This window comes from Tiliqua scincoides, chromosome 9 (assembly GCF_035046505.1).
Source record: "Tiliqua scincoides isolate rTilSci1 chromosome 9, rTilSci1.hap2, whole genome shotgun sequence".
Taxonomy (NCBI): domain Eukaryota; kingdom Metazoa; phylum Chordata; class Lepidosauria; order Squamata; family Scincidae; genus Tiliqua; species Tiliqua scincoides.
The window spans coordinates 40,307,650-40,328,321 of NC_089829.1; the positions used below are offsets into that span (position 1 = coordinate 40,307,650).

Here is a 20,672-nt window from a genome sequence, read left to right on the forward strand (position 1 = left end):
AACTCTTATAACTGCTGACCCAATTCTGAGTTGAGTGTTGGGGAATTTGCCTATCTCTAGATCTAGCCTGCAAGATTTAATTGGCTTATTAGATAAATTAGTCAGCTAAAGCTTCGATTAATTGTGGGGTGGAGGCCCTATATTTTAATCAATGAGGATAGATTTTAATTGACTGGGTTGTGAATTAGGGCCATTTCGGAGAGAGAGAGAGAGAGAGAGAGAACCCAAGTCCTTGGTGTTTCTGATGTAAAAAGGACTTCAAAAAGAACATATTAATCTCTCTGATAACCTTTGTTTATTAAATGGTAAGGTTTGTGCATTTCTTTCTGTGTCTCAAAAAGGCAGGTATATCAGGTTTTTGATAACGTGTGGATGTCTGAAGAGATGATGATGATGATGAATCAATTGCAAAACCCTTTAATCAGTTGACAGTCTTAATCAGAACACGCATGTCCCATTGATGTGATCCAAAATGGGGAAATGATAATTGAGGCCACAGTGTGGTGGTGCGTCATCAAGAGCAGGTTCTTCTAATGGAGCATTTTGTTCCATGTGGTTCAAATCATTTATGAAATGAATCCTTCAGGAATAATTTCAGATGTTTGAAACTTTCAGAATGGCAAAATAAAAACCAGATTCACTGTTGTTGTTTTTTTTTTCCTGTGCTTTTCTCTTTTGCAATAGGAGGGAGTCAAATCAGTTAACAGATGCCCGACACTGGTGCAGAGTAACAGATGATTATTAGATTTCCTCCCCTTCCCCCCTCCCATTTTGCTCAGACCAGCACATGAATTATGTCATTTCTAAAGATCTGATGACATAAATCATAAGGATTAAAATATCAGTTCTGTCCCCTGCAGGGATATGCTTCTCCGTGCCCCAGCGTGACTTGCCAGTTTGGAGATTACCAGCTCATTGAACAGGGCAAGCAAGTGAATTAAGTTTTTGGCACAGATAAGCTCTTTTCAAGTCTTTCTTTCATTGACAGTGAAGTACTGTGCAGGAGCAGAATTGAGAAGAGGGTGGGTAGGCTTCATTAACTTCTTTAGAAAAGAAGAGAAGAGATATCCCCTGGTCAAAAAAGAAGTCATCATAACAAATCTGTGGAGTCAGTAGACTGGAAGATCATTTCAGGACCACCTATTGCCAGAAGCGACCCAACACCCGAGGCTGGGCGATATGGTGACGTCACCCCCCCCTGCACCATTGCATCATCCTTGCGCCTGTGCCCGACACCCTCCCCTGCTTCCGGAATGGCCCCATCTTTGAGCTGTTTGGACCCAAGGGTGGGCCCAATTCACAACACTCACATGTGCGCCCCCCACAACAAGCCTGGGGACAACTCGAAGCACCACAGAGGGGGAGACACATCGTCGTCGTCGTCCCCATACACCACCGACCTCCTGGACATCTCCTGTGGCCTATTGTCTGGGCTCCCCTGGCCACCCACATCGTATGCCACTACCTCTTGCAGTTCAGTTATGTGATAGAATTTACAGTTCCATAGACTTCAACTACACTGATAGCCCTCAGCGCCAATGCAGCTAACCAACAGGATGTGTGCTGCATCCTGCAGTGGGCGACAGTCATGGAGGCCTTCTCAGGGTACAGACGTTACCTTACCTGCTTCCCCTCTATTACACCAGCTATTTTACTGGCATAAGTCCAAAGCATGTAAGGGCAGCACAAATTGCTGCCACTGGGATCCACCTTACCCTCCTCTGATCTGCCTCTCTGCCCAGAATCTCTCCTCATTCCTTCCCCTGTCCTCCTTATTCCTCTCACAACCAGCTAGCCTGTGTTCCAGCAGGTAGCTGACAGTGGCAGCAGAACATCACTTCGGCTGGCAAATACTAAGAACCCACCAGTGCAATCACTGGGGGCCTGAAGTGCTGAATGGCAGAGCCAACTTTGTCCACTCGTATCAGGGCCCAGTCCTATCTAACTTTCTAGCACCAAGGCAGCCATGCCAAGCCAAGGGCATCCACTGCATCCTGTGATGGGGGAACAGTCACACAGGACTCCTCAAGGTAGGGGAACATTTGTTCCATTAACTCAGGGCTGCATTGACCCTAAAATGTTGGATAGGATTGGGCCCTCAGTGAGTTGGCAGTGGGGCCTGGTGATGGGCAGGGAAGGAAAAGAATGGGGGAGTCTCTGGGTGGAGAAGATGGCATGGAGAGCAGAGCAACAAGGGAGGCAGACAGTGTATTTGTTATTTGTTTGAGACAGAGCCATTTAGTTGTTTGATTTTTCTCTGTAAACCGCTTTGTGAACTTTTAGTTGAAAAGCGGTATATAAATACTGTTAATGTTAATGTTAATATTTGGCAGCACTCACCTGCAGCTCAATCCTCTTCTTCTCCCTTTCTGGTGCCATTTCATTTCTTAGACCTGGGTCAACAGCATAGCTGGCACAAAAGTTTAGGTAACTCTCCAATTGCCCGCCACTCTGGGATGCACCATGTGCTCCACTGACCAGCTTCCAGCTTCCAGTGGTGGTGGTGGTGGTGGGGAATTAGGTAGGAGTGGACTTTTAAGAAGGTGGGTTATTTGCAGGGCCACTGAGAGCTGGCATTGGGACCAGGGAAAGATGCCTGTTTGCCCCCCTTTCCTAAATGCATTGGAGTAATAAAAGTGCACTGAAAGTGGGTTACAGCTGTAGTGGAAACACAACCCTGGATAACCGGAGATTGAGGTGCCGCTCACGAGTGTGTGTGTGTGTGTGTGTGTGTGTGTGTGTGTGTGTGTGTGTGAGAGAGAGAGAGAGAGAGAGAGAGAGGCTGTTCACATATTAAATGGTACCAAGACACATCTGTGTAGTTAATCTTTATTGTCATTCATGATTTGTGAAGTTATTCACACACTTCATTCACTGCTGGTACCAATGGTGTAGAGGACTTGTTGCTCGGTAAAATTGAGCATAGGCACAGCCATTGACACAGAAATGTATCCATCTGTACAACCACACTGTCTGTGGGCAACAGCAGAGCATATGCACTGGTCCAAGAGATACGGAATGAATGAGAGCCAAACGATGTTACATTAAACTCCACAATTAGAACTCCCAACTTAATTTTCTTCTTAGAAAAACAGCCACGGGGGCTCTAATTAGGAGGACTCTTCAACATCAGCTGGGTCCAACCCTTTCCTGGCACGGATTCCCTGCCTTAAATTACCCTTCTCAAGCTGCAGAGATGAAAACCTCTGGGCACAGGAACTGTGCTAATAGCAGCTTCAGGGACCATTTCGATCAGGGCATCGTGAGAAGGTTTGGCTCCAGACTTGTTGAGAATTAATCAACAATGTGTAGGGGGCCAGTTCTGTGGGTATTTCCCACCATATTGGGGGGGGATATGGTGCTGATAAGGTGGGAAAACCCCCATGTGGTTTTTAAATCATGCAGGCACATGCACATTCCCCCAGTGGATTTGACTGCGGGGAAGCTTTGCGTGTGGTATACGGTGGGAAGGGGACCAGGACGTGCACCCAGAATTGGCCTTTGGTTGATCAAGGCCAATCTCTTTGGAAATCTTTCAGTTAAACCAAAATTTATTAGTCCACACAAAGTTTTATTGACTCACTTTCAAGATCAGTCCAAGATCTCCTGATGCCTGAGGCAGCATGTCAGGTGCTGCCTCTGTTACCTGATGATGTACCAGCCACTCGACCTCCCACTTTCCACTGTTCTAAGCCAGCACTCTCCACCCATCCACATTTCCTCTTCCACTCTGCCCTCCTTTTCTTTTTCAAATCGGAGCAGTGGATGCCAGTAGGCAGACAATGATGGGTGTTCCCCACCAAACTGCTACCTGAGGCGACTGTTTTAGTTGGCTGCATGGGTGGGCCAGCTCTGCTCACTGTCAATCCTCAGTAGGAGTTAGGTACCAGGCTAGAAATGGTTGAAGAAATGGTTGAGGCTCCGGGACCACATCTAGCTGTAAGAACATAAGAACAGCCCTACTGGATCAGGCCATAGGCCCATCTAGTCCAGCTTCCTGTACCTCACAGCGGCCCACCAAATGCCCCAGGGAGCACACCAGATAACAAGAGACCTGCATCCTGGTGCCCTCCCTTGCATTTGGCATTCTGATACATAGCCCATTTCTAAAATCAGGAGGTTGCGCATACACATCATGGCTTGTAACCCGTAATGGATTTTTCCTCCAGAAACTTGTCCAATCCCCTTTTAAAGGCGTCCAGGCCAGATGCCATCACCACATCCTGTGGCAAGGAGTTCCACAGACCAGCCACACACTGAGTAAAGAAATATTTTCCTTTTGTCTGTCCTAACTCTCCCAACACTCAATTTTAGTGGATGTCCCCTGGTTCTGGTGTTTTATGAGAGTGTAAAGAGCATCTCTCTATCCGCTTTATCTTTCCCAAGCATAATTTTGTATGTCTCAGTCATGTCCCCCCTCAGACACCTCTTTTCTAGGCTGAAGAGGCCCAAACGCCATAGCCTTTCCTCATAAGGAAGGTGCCCGAGCCCAGTAATCATCTTTTGCACCTTTTCCATTTGCACTATGTCTTTTTCTGAGATGTGGTGCCCAGAACTGGACGCAATACTCCAGGTGTGGCCTTACCATTGATTTGTGCAACGGCATTATAATATTAGCCGTTTTGTTCTCAATACCTTTTCTAATGATCCCAAGCATAGAATTGGCTTTCTTCACTGCCACCGCACATTGGGTCACAGACAGCTCAGAACCCATCAGTCAATATGTGAAGTTTTGATTTTTTGCCCCAATGTGCAGGACTTTACACTTATTTACACTGAAACACATCTGCCATTTTGCTACCCATTCTGCCAGTTTGGACAGATCCTTCTGGAGCTCCTCACAATCACTTCTGTTCTTCACCACTCGAAAAAGTTTGGTGTCGTCTGCAAACTTAGCCACCTCACTGCTCACCCCTGTCTCCAGGTCATGTATGAAGAGGTTGAAAAGCACAGGTCCCAGGACAGATCCTTGGGGCACACCACTTTTCACCTCTCTCCATTGTGAAAATTGCCCATTGACTCCCACTCTCTGCCTCCTGGCCTCCAACCAGTTTTCAATACATGAGAGGACCTGTCCTCTAATTCCCTGACTATGGAGTTTTTTCAGTAGCCTTTGGTGAGGGACCATGTCAAACGCCTTCTGAAAGACCAGATATATAATGTCCACGGGTTCTCCCGCATCCCCATGCCTGTTGACCTTTTCAAAGAATTCAATAAGGTTTGTGAGGCAAGACTTACCCTTACAGAAGCCATACTGATTCTCCCTCAGCAAGGTCTGTTCGTCTATGTGTTTTGAGATTCTATCTTTGATGAGGCATTCCACCATCTTACCCGGTATAGATGTTAGGCTGACCAACCTATAGTTTCCCGGGTCCCCCCTCTTTCCCTTTTAAAAGATCGGTGTGACATTTGCTATCCTCCAATCTTCTGGCACCGTGGCCGTTTTATGCAAAGTTGCATATTTTAGGCAAGAGCTCAGCAACTTCATTCTTCAATTCCTTAATGACTCTTGGGTGGATGCCATCAGGGCCCGGTGACTTATTGATCTTTAATTCATCAATGAGGTCTGAAACATCTTCTCTTTTAATCTCTGTCTGACTTAATTCCTTGGTCAGGAGGGGCTGTTCGGGCAGTGGTATCTGCCCGAGGTCTTCTGCCGTGAAGACAGATGCAAAGAACTCATTTAATTTCCCTACCATCTTTAAGTTGGAGACTTTATCTCCCCTTTCCCTCCCTCACCATCCAGAGGGCCAACCGCTTCTCTGGCAGGTTTCCTGCTTCTAACATATTTGAAGAAGCTTTTATTATTCCCCTTAATGTTGCTGGCCATGCATTCCTCATTGTCTCTCTTGGCCTCCCGTATCACTGTCTTACATTTCTTTTGCCACAGTTTATGTTCCTTTTTGTTCTCCTCATTAGGGCAAGACTTCCATTTACGGAAGGAGGCTTCCTTGTCCTTTACGGCCTCTCTAACTTGGCTGGTTAGCCACGTGGGCACCCTCCTGGACTTAGTCGAGCCCTTCTTCCTTTGCGGTATACACTTTTGCTGGGCCTCTGTTACTGTTGTTTTAAACAGCCTCTGTGCACTCTGGAGAGATGCACTCTGCAGCCTCCAGCAGTTGCACTTAAGCAGCCTCCATGCACTCTGCAAGAGCCTTCAATCCAACCCGCAGACATTTCCCTGCCCATTTCTAATATAAGCCTGCATAGCAGGCACATAATGATGCTGGGATGATGCTGTCCACACAAACGTAGCATCTCTGCTACCATGTGCAGTGTTGCTGTGTGCACACATGTACCTGTGCATGTGCACAGAAAATGTTGTGGGCCCACACCAACTGAACTGGGTGTTCCCACACATGCTGGAACTGGGCACGAGCAAGTGTGTGTCTTGTCCAGCAGCCATGCAGGTCTAGAAGAACTGTCTGAACAAGAGAAAGCAAGGAAGTAGAACTTTCTTTTCCCCACTCCAGAATTTCCCCAATATAAAACTGAGTGTGCCAGAAAAAGAAGTTAGTGAGAGGCTGTGACTTGAAGCTGTGACTAGTTGTTCTTGGGGTATCTAAATCTACTGTATCTCCAAATTATGTCATTTCAACACATCGCATCCATCCCCTTCTGCAAACGTCCAGGTCATCTGATGGAGTGTTGATGGTTTTAGTGAAACAGTTCAGAAGATCACTGCAGTCTTCTGAACACCATACACAGGATTACTGATACACTTAGGATTTCACTGTGCTGTAAGACACTCAACTGTCAACTAGGGCCTTCCCTTTTTCAGATCTTCTCTGTGTCATGAGCCAGTGTTCCTTCTCACCCTCAGATTCCATGAAGATAAAAATACTTTACTTTAGAGGGTGGTTGTAAGGATTACATCAGGATAGTTCCTGTGAAGAGCTTTGCATGCTCAAAACCCACTATGCCCACTAAGTATTATCAAAGGTGATGAAAATGAGCCCCATTGACCCCATAAGATGCGGCCCCCAGAATCTAGTGTTATTTAGGCTTTGGCTGTAGGATGTGAGCCTATAGGGATGGTGGTAGCAGGGGGTGAGTACAGCATGGCCAAAACTTGTATTCAATAGGAGGAACTCAGTAGGAGGAAATAGGACTCAATAACAGGAATTGACTCCTTGGGGGGTCTCTCATAAGGTCATTGGTGGTCATTGTCTGGTGAACATAATTTATGACTTTTTCTTTTCTTTATATTTATCTCTTTAGTCAGGTTTGATAAGGACACAGGAGAATGACTTCCTTATATCTCCATTACCTCAACACCTAGCACAGGAATACAACTATACGTCACCCGCTGGACACCACCCTCACGTATTGTACAAACGGACAGCTGAAGAGAAGGTTCACCGGTACAAAGTAGATTCCAACCCCCACCACTTTCCCCCAGGCCATGACAGAAATCACACTGCCCACAAGTATCGCGTTCAAGCGAACGATTACCACCATGGAAGGTTTCAAAAACAGCATTTTTGTGGACGTCGCAAGAAATGTATGTAAGGAAACTTTCTCGCTTTTTCTTGACATAGTAGTTCTTAGATGATTAGGTGCTTATTTTGTTTTTGCAGTGGTTTGCAGTAGTGACGGTGCAGAATTTTCAAGGGATGGGAGGCCATCTGGCAGCAATTCAATGTGATGACCTCAATAAAAACTTTATCCAAGATTCCACCCACCTTTGACAGAATTTTGTTTTCAGGGGGTGGAATTCAGAATAGGCATGGGTAGGTTCAGCCTACCTAGTTATTTTAAAGGGTGGATCCCGCCTGTATACACACATGGACACATGAACACATTCCTTATTTAATGGATGACAAGGGGCTCCAGAACACCTTCAATGTTTGTTGTACGCTTCTTTGGTTTACCTCTTGGCCAAGGTGCTTGATGCTGAGTGATAGTTCTTGCGCAATAATTAATATGAGCATTAATTTATATTGTTAATTCCATATCTAGCAGCTTTGCATGAGTGTTCTCATACAAACATTTTAGGGCATGCTTGTGCTAAAGGTACACCTCCTAGCCCCGAAGGTTGTGCAATGCATACCATTTTCTTGAGTTTCCTTGAGCTGGGATTCCACTCCTGTTTACTTTTCATCCCTCTTGAGGCAGCCAACTGAAGTTGCCTTGGCTAACCATGAGGTGAACCCAAAGCAGTCAGGCCTTTGATGGCTTCTGATTCTCACTGAAATATCAATGATCAGCAGAAAGGGATGGCATGATAATACTTTGATGAAGGAAGCAGCAGCATTGCCGACCATCACTGGATTGCAGCCACTGATTTGTTGTTGGCTACCTAATGTAAAGTGCCCTGTTCCCTCCTAAACATGACTGTTTTTGTTATGGGTATTCATTTCTGTAAGTACCTGTCTGATAACACTGGTGAGCACATGGGGGGTGGGGGGTGGAATTAGATGAGTACCTGGTGATTGATAAGGGTTCTCCTAGGTACCCAAATGGGGTTAAGAACTCTGCATTCCTACCCTACACAAAAAGTTGTTCTTGATTTTGAAATGAATAGGGAAGACTTGTACTGATGCTGAGAACTATATGTGCTTAAGATCACTCCTGGATTTGGCACAAGGGTAATACCTCATTCAATTTCACAACAAATTTGTGAGGCAAATAGTTAATTATTTCCATTTTACTGATGGACAAAGTGAGGTCCAAAACACATGTGTAGATTTGAGATGGTAACTTTACTATCCTGGTCACATATTGGGAGACATCTTGCTAACGCTTTCCTTTTGGGAAACAGCTAAAACTGCAGCATCTCAGAAAAGCTAAAGTTAGCGGTAGTTGCAGTAACCTTTGAGATTTCCACATGGAAGTAATTTCCATTGTATTCAGTGGTGTAGCTAGAGGGGGTGCAAAGCACTAAGTTTTGCAGGGAGCCTCACTGCAGCGTGCATGTGGCCTCTCCCCTTCAAAGCCATTCAGGGTGGGGGAGCAAAACAGAGGTGAATACCCAGAATGGCTCTGAACGGGAGAGGGCCAATTCTATGCTTGGGATCATTAGAAAAAGTATTGAGAACAAAACGGCTAATATTATAATGCCGTTGTACAAATCAATGGTAAGGCCACACCTGGAGTATTGTTTCTGGAAACAGAGGTGAGGTCTGGTCACCACACCTCAAAAAGGACATAGTGGAAATGGAAAAGGTGCAAAAGAGAGCGACTAAGATGATTAATGGGCTGGGGCACCTTCCTTATGAGGAAAGGCTATGGCGTTTGGGCCTCTTCAGCCTAGAAAAGAGGCGCCTGAGGGGGGACATGACTGAGACATACAAAATTATGCACGGGAAGGATAGAGTGGATAGAGAGATACTCTTTACATTCTCACATAACACCAGAACCAGGGGACATCCACTAAAATTGAGTGTTAGGAGAGTTAGGACAGACAAAAGAAAATATTTCTTTACTCAGCGTGTGGTTGGTCTGTGGAACTCCTTGCCACAGGATGTGGTGATGGCATTTGGCCTGGACGCCTTTAAAAGGGGATTGGACAAGTTTCTGGAGGAAAAATCCATTATGGGTTACAAGCCATGATGCATATGTGCAACCTCCGGATTTTAGAAATGGGTTATGTATCAGAATGCCAAATGCAAGGGAGGGCACCAGGATGAGGTCTCTTGTTATCTGGTGTGCTCCCTGGGGCATTTGGTGGGCCGCTGTGAGATACAGGAAGCTGGACTAGATGGGCCTATGGCCTGATCCAGTAGGGCTGTTCTTATGTTCTTACAGCTAGATGTGGTCCCTGGGCCTCAACCATTTCTTCAACCATTTCTGGGGCATTTGGTGGGCCGCTGTGAGATACAGGAAGCTAGACTAGATGGGCCTATGGCCTGATCCAGCGGGGTTGTTCTTATTTTCTTGGGGAGGGGCCACTTGTACGCTGCAGTGAGTCTCCCTGCAAACCTTAGTGCTTTTCACTCCGTCTAGCTACCCCACTGAATGTATTTATTAGTCTGCCAGAAAACATTCAGTAGTTTTCAGAAGGCAATCCAATAACAGAGAAGTGGTGCAGGCAACATGGCTGCTTAAGAGGCCAAGATGTTGAGACACTGAAGAGCCAGGAGCAGTGATACTTCTAATACTGGAATTTTCCTTAAATGATACTTGCATAGCTAAATACTAGAGTGTAGGGACAGCATGTACAAACCTCTGCATCTTTTGTCTTTGGGCATGTGGGTATCTTGCACAGGTAGAGGCCAGAGGTGGGGCTTGTACTACACAGTTAAGCATATGAATAGAGGCCTTTTCAGCTCCTAACTATAGTGACTCCACCATTAGATATGTGAGTGCACTTTCAAGCCCAATTCTGTAGCTTCGCCCCCCCCCCCCCACTCATAAGAACACAAGAAGAGCCCTGCTGGATCAGGCCAAGGGCCCATCTAGTCCAGTTTCCAGTCTCTCCCTGTGATCCACCAGATGCCTCAGGGAGCACTGAAGACAATCTGATTCCTGTATCCTGTTGCCACTCCCTTAGAACACTCTCTGTTCCTGGGAGAGTTTCTTCCTGGGACTGCAAATGCTGGTGATTTGATCCCAAATTCCTTCCCATAGTAGCATTTGAGCATTCAAAATCACAGGCAGATACTCTGCCTGGTTCAGCGTTGGTTTGCTAGTGCAGGCAAATGCTATCTCCAGAGAGAGAGAGAGAGAGAGAGAGAGAGAGTAGGGGGATGGAACTTTGGAGGATTTACCAGCATGCTCCGGGACCTTATCTCACCATGGTTAGATAACATCAGAAAAGAACTTGAAATGTCTATAAAATGCTTATGATGAAAATTGTTATCTGGAATAGATCAAATTGGTGGGAAGCATTCACCTGGTGCAGTGTTTAGCACATAAGTCTGATACGGGACTATAGTTGCATTCAGCATAGAGGTAGTTTTGCTGAGTCAGCTTTAGTTAGCAGTTTTTCTAAGCCACTCATCCCAAGTCACATATTGCATCATGAGCATTCCAAACAGATCCCATTGAGCAAGCCACGCTTGAGTTATACTGTTCCTTTTCATCAATAATTTTTTCTCTTAATAGCAGAACAGCAGCAGCAGCAAAGACAAAACTAACCTCATGAGAAAGGGGCTGAGATAAGCTACCCAGCTGCACCTGCTAAAACTATTTGCTTGGGGAAGACTCCATGTTCTTGTGTTCCAAGTTAAACAATTTTTTTTGCCTGTGTGTTGAAAAGAAAACTATGTGCCTTGCGGGTGCACATGGCTAGTCTTCAGAGGATAAGGCCTTCCAGGTTACATTTTTGTAGGTGATAAATATTGGCAGGCAGGGATCTAAGGACCGAGCAATTTCACTGCTGCTTTGAAGTACCAAATGCTCAGTGCTTTGCATATAGTGCTACTTTATATACAGAGAAAAGCTCTGCTACTTTATATACAGAGAAAAGCTCTGATATCAGAATCCTTCAATCCTAAAAAACCTGACTTTGCCAAAGGCCACTTTGCTGGAACGCTGCAAGATAACCCAGAAGAATAAATTAATCCTATATGTACCGGTTTCTTGTTCACAGCTATGATTGCCAATTTATATCACTGTAATGCTCCTACTTTAATACACACTTAATGGAAGTCTAAGGGAGTGAAACTAATCCATTCTTCAAGGAACTACACACTCCCCCCAAGGGAAAGATACCAAAGTGTTTCTAGAATTGCCAAACCCCAGGGTTCAAGAGACCCATCCAAAGACCCTCAAGTTTAGCCATCTGTCATGACTAGATTACCCTGGTGTCATGCTCAACAGATCCATCCAGATCTCATGGTACCACAGACAAATGATAGCAGCTTGTAGTTGCCTGCAGAGCAAATAGATCAGATGACTTGAGTAACACCCCTAAGCCCCATGGAAGACAAGATAGCAATATTATTCACATGTATGTGTGTTTTAATAATTGTTGTAAGCCGCCTTGGGTCCCTCGAGGAGAAAAACGGGATATAAATAAAGTAAATAAATAAAATGTAAAGGTTGGATGGGAGGAAAAGCAATACAGATAGATGAGATTTCAAGGAACCTAACAGGGCCGTATGATACAGCTTGTCACTGTTTAGTTGCAGCAATTGGTATCTGTTTGCCCTTACCAGAAATAATTAAGCTGGACCACTATACATTAATACAGATGAGAACTATAATACAGGCATGTTGAACCATATGAGAACTATGAACTGTTTGCCACACACTTCTTTTACAGTGAAAACATACAGACCAAGCCAGACCAAGTCAGAAACACATATAATAATAACAACAACAACAACAACAACAACAGGTATTTATATACCGCCTTTCTTGGTCTTTATTCAAGACTTTATTCAAGGCGGTTTACATAGGCAGGCTTTATTAAATCCCTATTAAATAGGGATTTTTACAATTTGAAAGAAGGTTCTTTCTTTCAAGAACCACTACATTCAAGGTGTTTCATTCCGATCTGGCTTCACATTCTGGCCTCCATCCTCCCACGCTCAGAGCAGATGGAATAGCTCGGCTTCAGCTTGTCAGCTGCTTCAAGGTCGCATGGTGCCGGTGGCCTCGAACTGGCGACCTTGTGGATGTTATCTTCAGGCAGACGGAGGCTCTACCCTCTAGACCAGACCTCCTGCCCGTAAGTTGTCCAGTGGCAATTTGGGGGGGGGGGAAATAATGCTCAGGGAAAAGCAGAAAACACATGAGGACCTTAAAAGGCCTTGCTCTTACTCGGCCCGCAGCTCACGTCTGGTGATCGTGGGCCAGTGCTGGCTCCAACAGTCTCTGATGGACCAGATGCTCATTAAAGACTGGGGGCTCCCAGCAAGGTGGATTGGGGGTCTCCGAGGGCCACAAATGTCCCATGGGCCAGGGTTTGCCCATCCTGTTCTAATTCATGGGCAAATGCATGGGCAAATATACACAGAACAATGGAATTTGAACCCTATTTCAGGTCCCGTCCTCCCTTTTCCAATTCTGCAATTTAGGTGTATAAATGCAACTATCTTTGTTTCATAGACATCAGCCAGACATAACATACTATAAATCATAAAAAAAACACCTCTCTGGCCTTGCATTGTGTCTTTCAGTTAAAGTATTAAGACATAATATTGTTCAGTTCAGGAAATGTTGCATAATGCCCCCCCCCCCCGCCACCATCCATTTGGAAGTGGGTCAGGGCACACAGCTGCTAACAAAATTGTATCATCTATAAAAAGCCACGTGTTAATTCCTAAAATATACAGTGGTTTTATTTGGATGATTCAAAAGTGGATTCAGGGTGGAATGTAGTTCAGGCTGGACAGGAAGCCAAGTAGACTTTCTCTTTGAAAGGGTCTTCTTTCTAGGCAATGGCTTGGGTTTCAGATGGGGATACCCCCAGGCTGCAGTTGTGTTTTACACAAATGAGTCCAGCAACTTCATAGTCACAAATTAGGCATACACCTCCAAATGCAATGTGTGGTCCTCGGTGAAGCTGGTTTTGCATGGTTTACAGTCCTTGCCAAAACTTGGGGCACCCCTGGGAAATGAGAAATGATCGAGTCCACCATGGGAAACAACATCTCATCTGTCCTGCACGCCACCTCCAACTCTCTTAAACATGGGAAGGTCTGAGTGACTGGCTTTTGCAGTTTGTGTGTGGTTTTTGTCGCATTGATTTGGAACCCTTCATTTGAGGAAGGCATTTGAAGGCCGGCCTGTGAACATTAGGGTCATTTTGCACCAATGGTACACAAGGGGCTGATATGTTTTCATTTGGCCCAGATGGCACCATGCTTAGGCAAAGAGGTTTCTTGCATGGTTTTTAAAAAAAAAAATTTCCCCCTAAGCAAGGACCACAATTTTGCTGGCCATCACAAGCACCCTACAGTGGTGTGGTTTATGCTTGTGTGTGTCTGTGTCCTGCACATCAAAAGATCAGGGGAATCCAGCCAAGCCAGCAGCAGCAAACAAGTGTGGACCACACACAGCATCCAAATCAGCCCCTAGATATTGTAGGAGGAAGAAAAGAAAGGGGTTTGCGCGCATGCGTGTATACACACCATGGGCAGATAAAAAATAATTAGGCAGACATTCGAAGCTTTTCCTGCTTCAGCATGTGAAACTCATTTTTTTCTAGCAAGATGAATGTTTTCCTCCCGGTTGCTTATTGAATTTAGTCTCTTTTGTTTTGTTTTGTTTTTCCCAAGATGGAAGGATGAATCAGGACTTAATTAATAATGCCTTGAAAAGAACTTTGTGTCTCACAGCCTATTTTAATCTGCCTTTGGCATCCTTTGCAATATCGTAGATTCATTCAGGGTTCTAGTCCCTTGGCACTTTAGGACTGAAGCAAACTGCTCATAAAAACAAGGGGGGGAATAGATCAGTTCTGAGCCTTTTCCAAAGCTCTGCTCTGTTTCCTTTTAGACACACCTAAGCCACCCACAGAGGATGCATTTATCCTCTCCGATGAATATCCAGCTTCAACAAGATTGAAAAGATCCCCCATTAAAAGCCAGAAGAGCGGAAGATTGAATGTTGAAACTCTGGTAGTGGCGGACAAGAAAATGCTGGAGAAGCACAGCAAGGAGAATGTTACAACCTACATCTTAACTGTGATGAACATGGTAAGACAGGCTGAATGTGCCTGAACCCTTCAATCAATGTGCCGGTGTAAAGGAGACTGCTAAATTTATTCACCGGCTGGTTAAAAATAGTGATAATGTCTAAGGGCTCAAACCTATCTCACTTTTCAGCTCTGATGCAGTCCCAAGATAAGGGAACAAACATTCCCTTTCCTTGAGGAGGCCTCTGTGGCTGGCCCGTCATCGCAGTATGCCAAGCACACCCCATTGGCACAGCTGCTTCAGCACTAGAAAGTTGGATTGGGCCCTTAAGTTCCATAGATCTGCACTCTGAAATTTCCTTGCTTGTAACATGCAAACAGCCCTTGAGGCAGTTTCTCTTGGTCTTTTGCAAAGTGAACTTTTGCTTGCAATGAGTATTATGAGTTGGCAAGAGGCGTCCTACAACCCAGTGAGACTTACTTGTGGCCAGGTAACTGCATGAATGTGCAAGGTGTGTGTCAGTGCAATCCTCTGCATGTCTACTCAGAAGTAAATCCCATTGTGTTCAATGGGGCTGACTCCCAGGTAAGTGTGTTTAGGTTTGCGAACTATGACAAATGTGGCAGAGGAGATGATGGAAGACGAAGGGCACCTGATATCACCAAGGCTACAAGAATGTTCAGCAAACAGTATTTTGGGAGGGGAAGTGGCGGGAAATGTGCTTGGCTGTGCCGAGTGTGCTACGAGTGTGCTCGTATTTTCGAAACTGCGTTCAAAATTAGGACCCGTTTGGCACAGCCCTACTTCAAAGCTGCCTGGTTGTTTTGCATGGCAAAGGCAGAATGAACTATACATATTTTTCTCTGCCATACTCCATTTCCTTTTTTGCAGCATTCCTCGGTCTGGTCTGTGCATAGCTCTGGTACTTTGCAGGGAGCTGTGTCACTTTGAATTAAAGAACACAATGCCTTCAGTCCCGAGGCCTTGTTGGAGTGATTAAGCTGTTCTCTAGTGCAAGGAAGGAAGCGAGGTTATGAACTTGCTCCCTCTTTCCCCTCCTGACCTCTCCTGGCTTGCTCCGTCTGGTGCACCGCTCAGAAGTCTGAAGACCGGCTTCTTTGGAAAGAAATGCAGTCACCCTTCATTAATGAGGGGTGGACGATGCATAGTCAACTGGACCTGATGTTGGGGGGAATCTTGCAATATGGAGGAATAGCTTGTTTACTCACTACACTAGCTCTTTGTTTGTTTGGGGGCACAATTCAAAGTCCGGACTTGACCAATTAAACCCTTAAGAGCCTGGAACAGAGCGTGTGAAGGATCACAGTGTCCTTCTTGAATGAGCCTGTCCATCTAGCAGGGTTGGTTTCTTGCCTATCTCCTCCATGAGAGGCAAGGTGAGCTATGGGGAACAAGACTTTTTTTTGTTATGTCACTTCACCTGTGGAAAGCTCTGCTCATTTATGTTCTCCAGGTGCCTTCTTGACATTTTTTAAGTGCCCAGGTTAAAACCATCTTAATTACTGACACAGGACGGGTGAGATTATCATCAAAGAGTCTGACTGAGGATTACTGCAGGCAGATTGGGGTGCGTGTGTGTATGTTCATCCACCTGCTCTTTTCTCTCCTGTTCCCTGAAATTGTAAAGGAAGAGAACAACAGAGCAGAAGATGAAGTGTGGAGGGTATCTCTGGCACTCTGCCCCACCACTCTTCCATACTACCATATCTCTTCCATATTTTCTTCCTACCAAATTGCCTCCTGAGGAGATCAACAGTCGACCTTGTGGTTGGACTGGCTCTATCTAAGGGTGCAATCCAAAGGCCTGGTTGGGCTGGCACGAGTCCCTTGCGGTGACCCAGAGGTGTCACAAATGTGCCACAAGGCAATTTTGTGCCCCTGTGGGAGGCAGCAGGCCGAATTCAGTCTCTGGTGCACCTGGGCCAGGTAAATTTGTGCTGTCCTGCCTTGCCACCTTGGGAGGGTGAACGGAGGGCAGTCTGGGGGTGTTCCGGGGTGGGGGGAGGGTGGGCAGCAGGTGGGCCTGTGGGTGGTCTGGGCCTGGGAGGGATGCAAAACCAGGATTCGTCACTTAGGCTGGATCCTAACCCCTCTCCTGGGCAGACTGGCCTGGTGCCGGGCTGCTCAGATCTGTGCCAGTGCTTTAGGTGGCACAGATCCTATGCCGTGTTACCTGGGTTAAGGGGAATGAATTCCCCTTGCCCCTGGCTGAGCCGCAGGCAGCCGCTACTCTTCTTTGGATGTAGCGCAGGCCTGCCAACCTGCCTGTTCCAGCGCAGGATGTGGATTGGGCTGTAAATGTTAGCTACTAGTTTTGGGGGTAATAGTTTGCACACTAGCCATTGTTTTTGCTTACAGTCAGTTCTTTTTCCTTTCTGCTCCCACTTGCACACAGGTGTCCAGTCTTTTTAAGGATGGTACGATTGGAAGTGACATCAATATCGTCGTTGTGAGCCTTCTTCTTTTGGAACAGGAGCCTGTAAGTGGTCATTGTCCTTATGTGTCAGATTATCTTTTGAATTAGCATCTAATATATAGATCATTTCAATAAGATTGGTTTTGAATCTTACAGCCCAGTCCTATGCGTGCCTATGCAGAAGAAAGTCTTCTTGGATTCAATGGGGCTTACTCCTAGAAAAGTGTGCATAGGATTTCAGTCTCAGTTGTGTAGGGCAGGGCTTTTCAAACTGCCCTAGCTGCGGGCCCTGGCCCCTGCCCCCTTAAGGGGTGGGGGCAGCCTGGAGACAGGGAGAGGCAGCGGGGCGATCCCCAGGATCGCGCTGCTCAGGGGGGCTGCAGGGGCTTGGGTACATGCACCCAAGCCCCTGTAGCCTCCCGGGGGTGCGGGGAGCCTGGCGCGACCTGTAGCCGGGCTCCCTGCAGCAGTGAAAGTAGATGTGGAGCGATCGATGTACCCAAGCCCCTGCAGCCCCCCTGAGTGGCGCGATCCCGGGGATTGTGCTGCTGCCTCCCCCCTCCCGCCCACGCAAGAACTTAGTGGCTCTCAAACTCTCCCAGAGAGTTTGAGAACCACTGGTGTAGGGGGAGCATTGTTTTAGCATTTCCTCAGGCACTTCCCCACAGCTGTTGGAAAGCTGCCCAAGATAGGGGAGGAGACTTTCTTCCACCTTTCCCTCTAAGAGCCAGATGAGGAGAATAAGGGAGCTCACTCTAACCTGTCCCCTGAAGGTGCATAATCATATTTGTATGCATTTTTTTTGCTGGTGGTATGACAACATTAAGAGAATGTCTCACCAACATTTCAACATTCTTTCTCTCCTATGTTTCCAAGACCAAAGGTGATATTTGCATCCTGTCTTTTGATCAAAAAGGTGTATTATTGATCTCTTTGATCTCTGTACGTTGCAACTGCTACTTTGAACTAGATATTCTTCAGAATAGCTTCAGTAGCTAATCTTGCTTTCCAGATTCCAAAATATTGTTTTATCACAGCAAGATATAGGGGAACAAAGAGGCCTATTTTGCTGGTGAGTGACTCCTGGACTTGTTCTGCTTGAAGGGAGCAAACCTTAAGATAAATCAACGCCAAAAGAGCAGGTGTTGAATTAATAACCACAGCTGTATCAAACTGATTTTTTTTTTAATTAGTCAAGGCTATTTTTCATTATATCTATGACATGTTGTCTAAATGGACTAACAGTACAATCCTAACTTGTGCTGGAACAGGCAGGTTGGTTTGTCTGTGCTGTATCCAGCGCAAGTTTGGGGCTGAATGCAGGCCAGCTGGGGCAAGGGGAAAAAGTCCCCTTACCCCAGGCAACTCTACAGCAGCTCTAATGTGGCTGCTTGGATCTCTGCCACCTAAATTGGTGGCCCAAATCCAAGCAACCTGGGGCGTGCCAGGCTACCCAGGGACAGGGTTAAGATCTAGCATAAATGCCAGATCCTGGCCCTGCCTCCCACTCCCTGCTCGCCCGCCCGTGGAACCGCTTGCCACCCACCCTCCCCAGCCTTGAAGCACTTAGAATTAATGACTTACTGTTTGGTTGCTGTTGAAATACATGTAGTGGCTACATGAAAGAAAATTCAACAATCAGCTCTGTTTGGCTAGACCAGTCATTCTCCAGTGGGATCTCCATGTCCGTCTTAGTCCTTACAAGTGGGTAGCTCCTCCCTCTCAGGTAGGCAGACTAGAGTCTTTTGGACTTCCTGAGGGGAGGGGCTGCCTGTACTTCTCCAGACTGGCCTAGCCTTTCGGCAAAGCAGGACAGGCTGCGCTGAAACCCCCCGCTGGAGAAGCTAAGAGGGTATTTTACAGAACCGCTCTAAGAGGTTGTGTCGCGAATGGTCCCCAGGTATGCTGCAGGAATTAGGGAGAAGGTCATTTATCAGTAGGACCATTGGGGGACGTGAGCCCGCATTGACAGCACAGTGTGCCTTGCCAATTGTCAAAAAGCTGATGGTGTGCCTTGACCATTTTAGTGCCTTGCCAGTGTGCCGTAAGTTGAAAAGGTTTGGAAGATCACTGGGCTAGACTGTACTTGGAGAATTGTGTTTATGGTAAAACTGACATCCTATAAAAACTCAAAAGATGATGGACCGATTTGTGCATGAGTAGATTTTATTTATTCAGTATTGAAACCTTGACGTTCAAAATAAGGTTTATACTTGTACAGTGTTTCTGTGAGGAATATAGTTACAATTAGATTAATTGTGATGCTGATGATGGCTGGAACATATATACAGAATATCTGAAGTTTCTGTCTGCTGAGTCAGAGCACTGGTTATTCAAGTTGGTATTGTCTATCCTGGTTAGAAGTAGCTCTCTGTGGTTTCCAATAAAGGCATTTTTCCACCTCTACCTGGAAACGCTGGTTACTGAGGGCGTGTGTGACACACACTGGCCCAGCCTTGGCATGAACTGTCACGTGCCATAAGGCATGTCTGCAGCAGTTAGCACTGGCCCAGTCTTGGGGCAGGCTTAGTGCAAGCCCACTCTGGGCCAGCGCCAGTTGGAGGCCAGTTGGAAACTGCTCAGCGCTCCATGCTAACCAGGTGGTGGAACAGTAAATCAGGGCAGGGAGGGAGGCATTTTGGGGCAGGGGGAAGGCAGGGCTGCGAGGGGGGGTATCCAAAATCCCGTGTTGTGCCTCCTGGTTTGACATGAGGCTACTCTTCACTGACTAAATAGCTGGTGCAGAGTCAAGTAGCCTCTTGATGGGGCTTCTTACCTTACCAAGGAGATGTCAGGAGCCACCAGCGGCTGCCCAACATCCATAGGATGCAGCGGCAGCCATTTTGGTGCTGCTACAGCCCTGGGCGCTGGACAGCTCAGGATTGAGCTGTGAATCTGATACCTTCTGTGATCAAAGACATTGGGACTTCCTGCTGGCAAAACATGCATGCTAACCCTGAGCTATGCCCCTCTAAGGGATGACATGCACATGTCTTTGTTCTTGTACAGAGAGTTGGAATTGGAAGGGACCTTCAGGATCCTTGAGTCCAATCAGGCTGACTAATGCAGGCTGTTCATGGCTACAACATCCCAATAGATGGCTTCCCAGCCTCTGCTTAAAGACCTCCAATGGTGGAGAGTCTGTCAACTTCCGAGGCAGACTGTTCCACTGCCAAACACTTCATACCATCAGGAAGTTGGTCCGAACCTTTAATTGAAATCTTCCTCTTTGTAATTTGAATCCATAATGTCTTGCTGCTGTTCTCGAGTTCTGAACAGTTGACTGGCTTTAAAAGGGGGTTGGACAAACTCATGGAGAACAGTTCTACCAATGGCTAGTAATCAGGATTGCTCTGTGCTGTTTCAACAGCGGTAGGCCTCTGAATACCAACTGTGGGGGACAAATGATGGGAGAGAAGCTTGCCTTTCTCTCCGAGGCAACTGAGTGGGTGCAAGAATGGGTGCAAGCACTAAGTTCTGCACGGAGCCTTACCGTGCATGGCGAACAGCCCTTTGGAGCCATTCTGGGTGGTGAGAACAATAGCTATTGAGTAAGAACAAGAAAAGAGCAAGAAAAGAAAAGCAATTTGCAATCCATAACTGTTATGGTGTAAATACAGAGCTTGAATTTCAACTTTGAATTGTTGTTGACCTTTCTGAAACTTGGCTCATGTCAGTGGCATAGTTAGGCGGGTGCAAAACAC

At 46.2% G+C, this 20,672-nt stretch overlaps 1 protein-coding gene across 1 annotated transcript in view; it reads left to right on the forward strand.

The window, feature by feature from the left end:
• ADAMTS18 (ADAM metallopeptidase with thrombospondin type 1 motif 18) overlaps nucleotides 1–20,672 on the forward strand; it is a 133,694-nt gene that overhangs the window by 34,613 nt on the left and 78,409 nt on the right. The window contains exons 4-6 of the mRNA XM_066637972.1: nucleotides 7,222–7,504; nucleotides 14,392–14,591; nucleotides 16,948–17,031. Of these exons, the coding sequence (XP_066494069.1) occupies nucleotides 7,222–7,504; nucleotides 14,392–14,591; nucleotides 16,948–17,031 (567 nt within the window). The remainder of the gene's footprint in view (nucleotides 1–7,221; nucleotides 7,505–14,391; nucleotides 14,592–16,947; nucleotides 17,032–20,672) is intronic.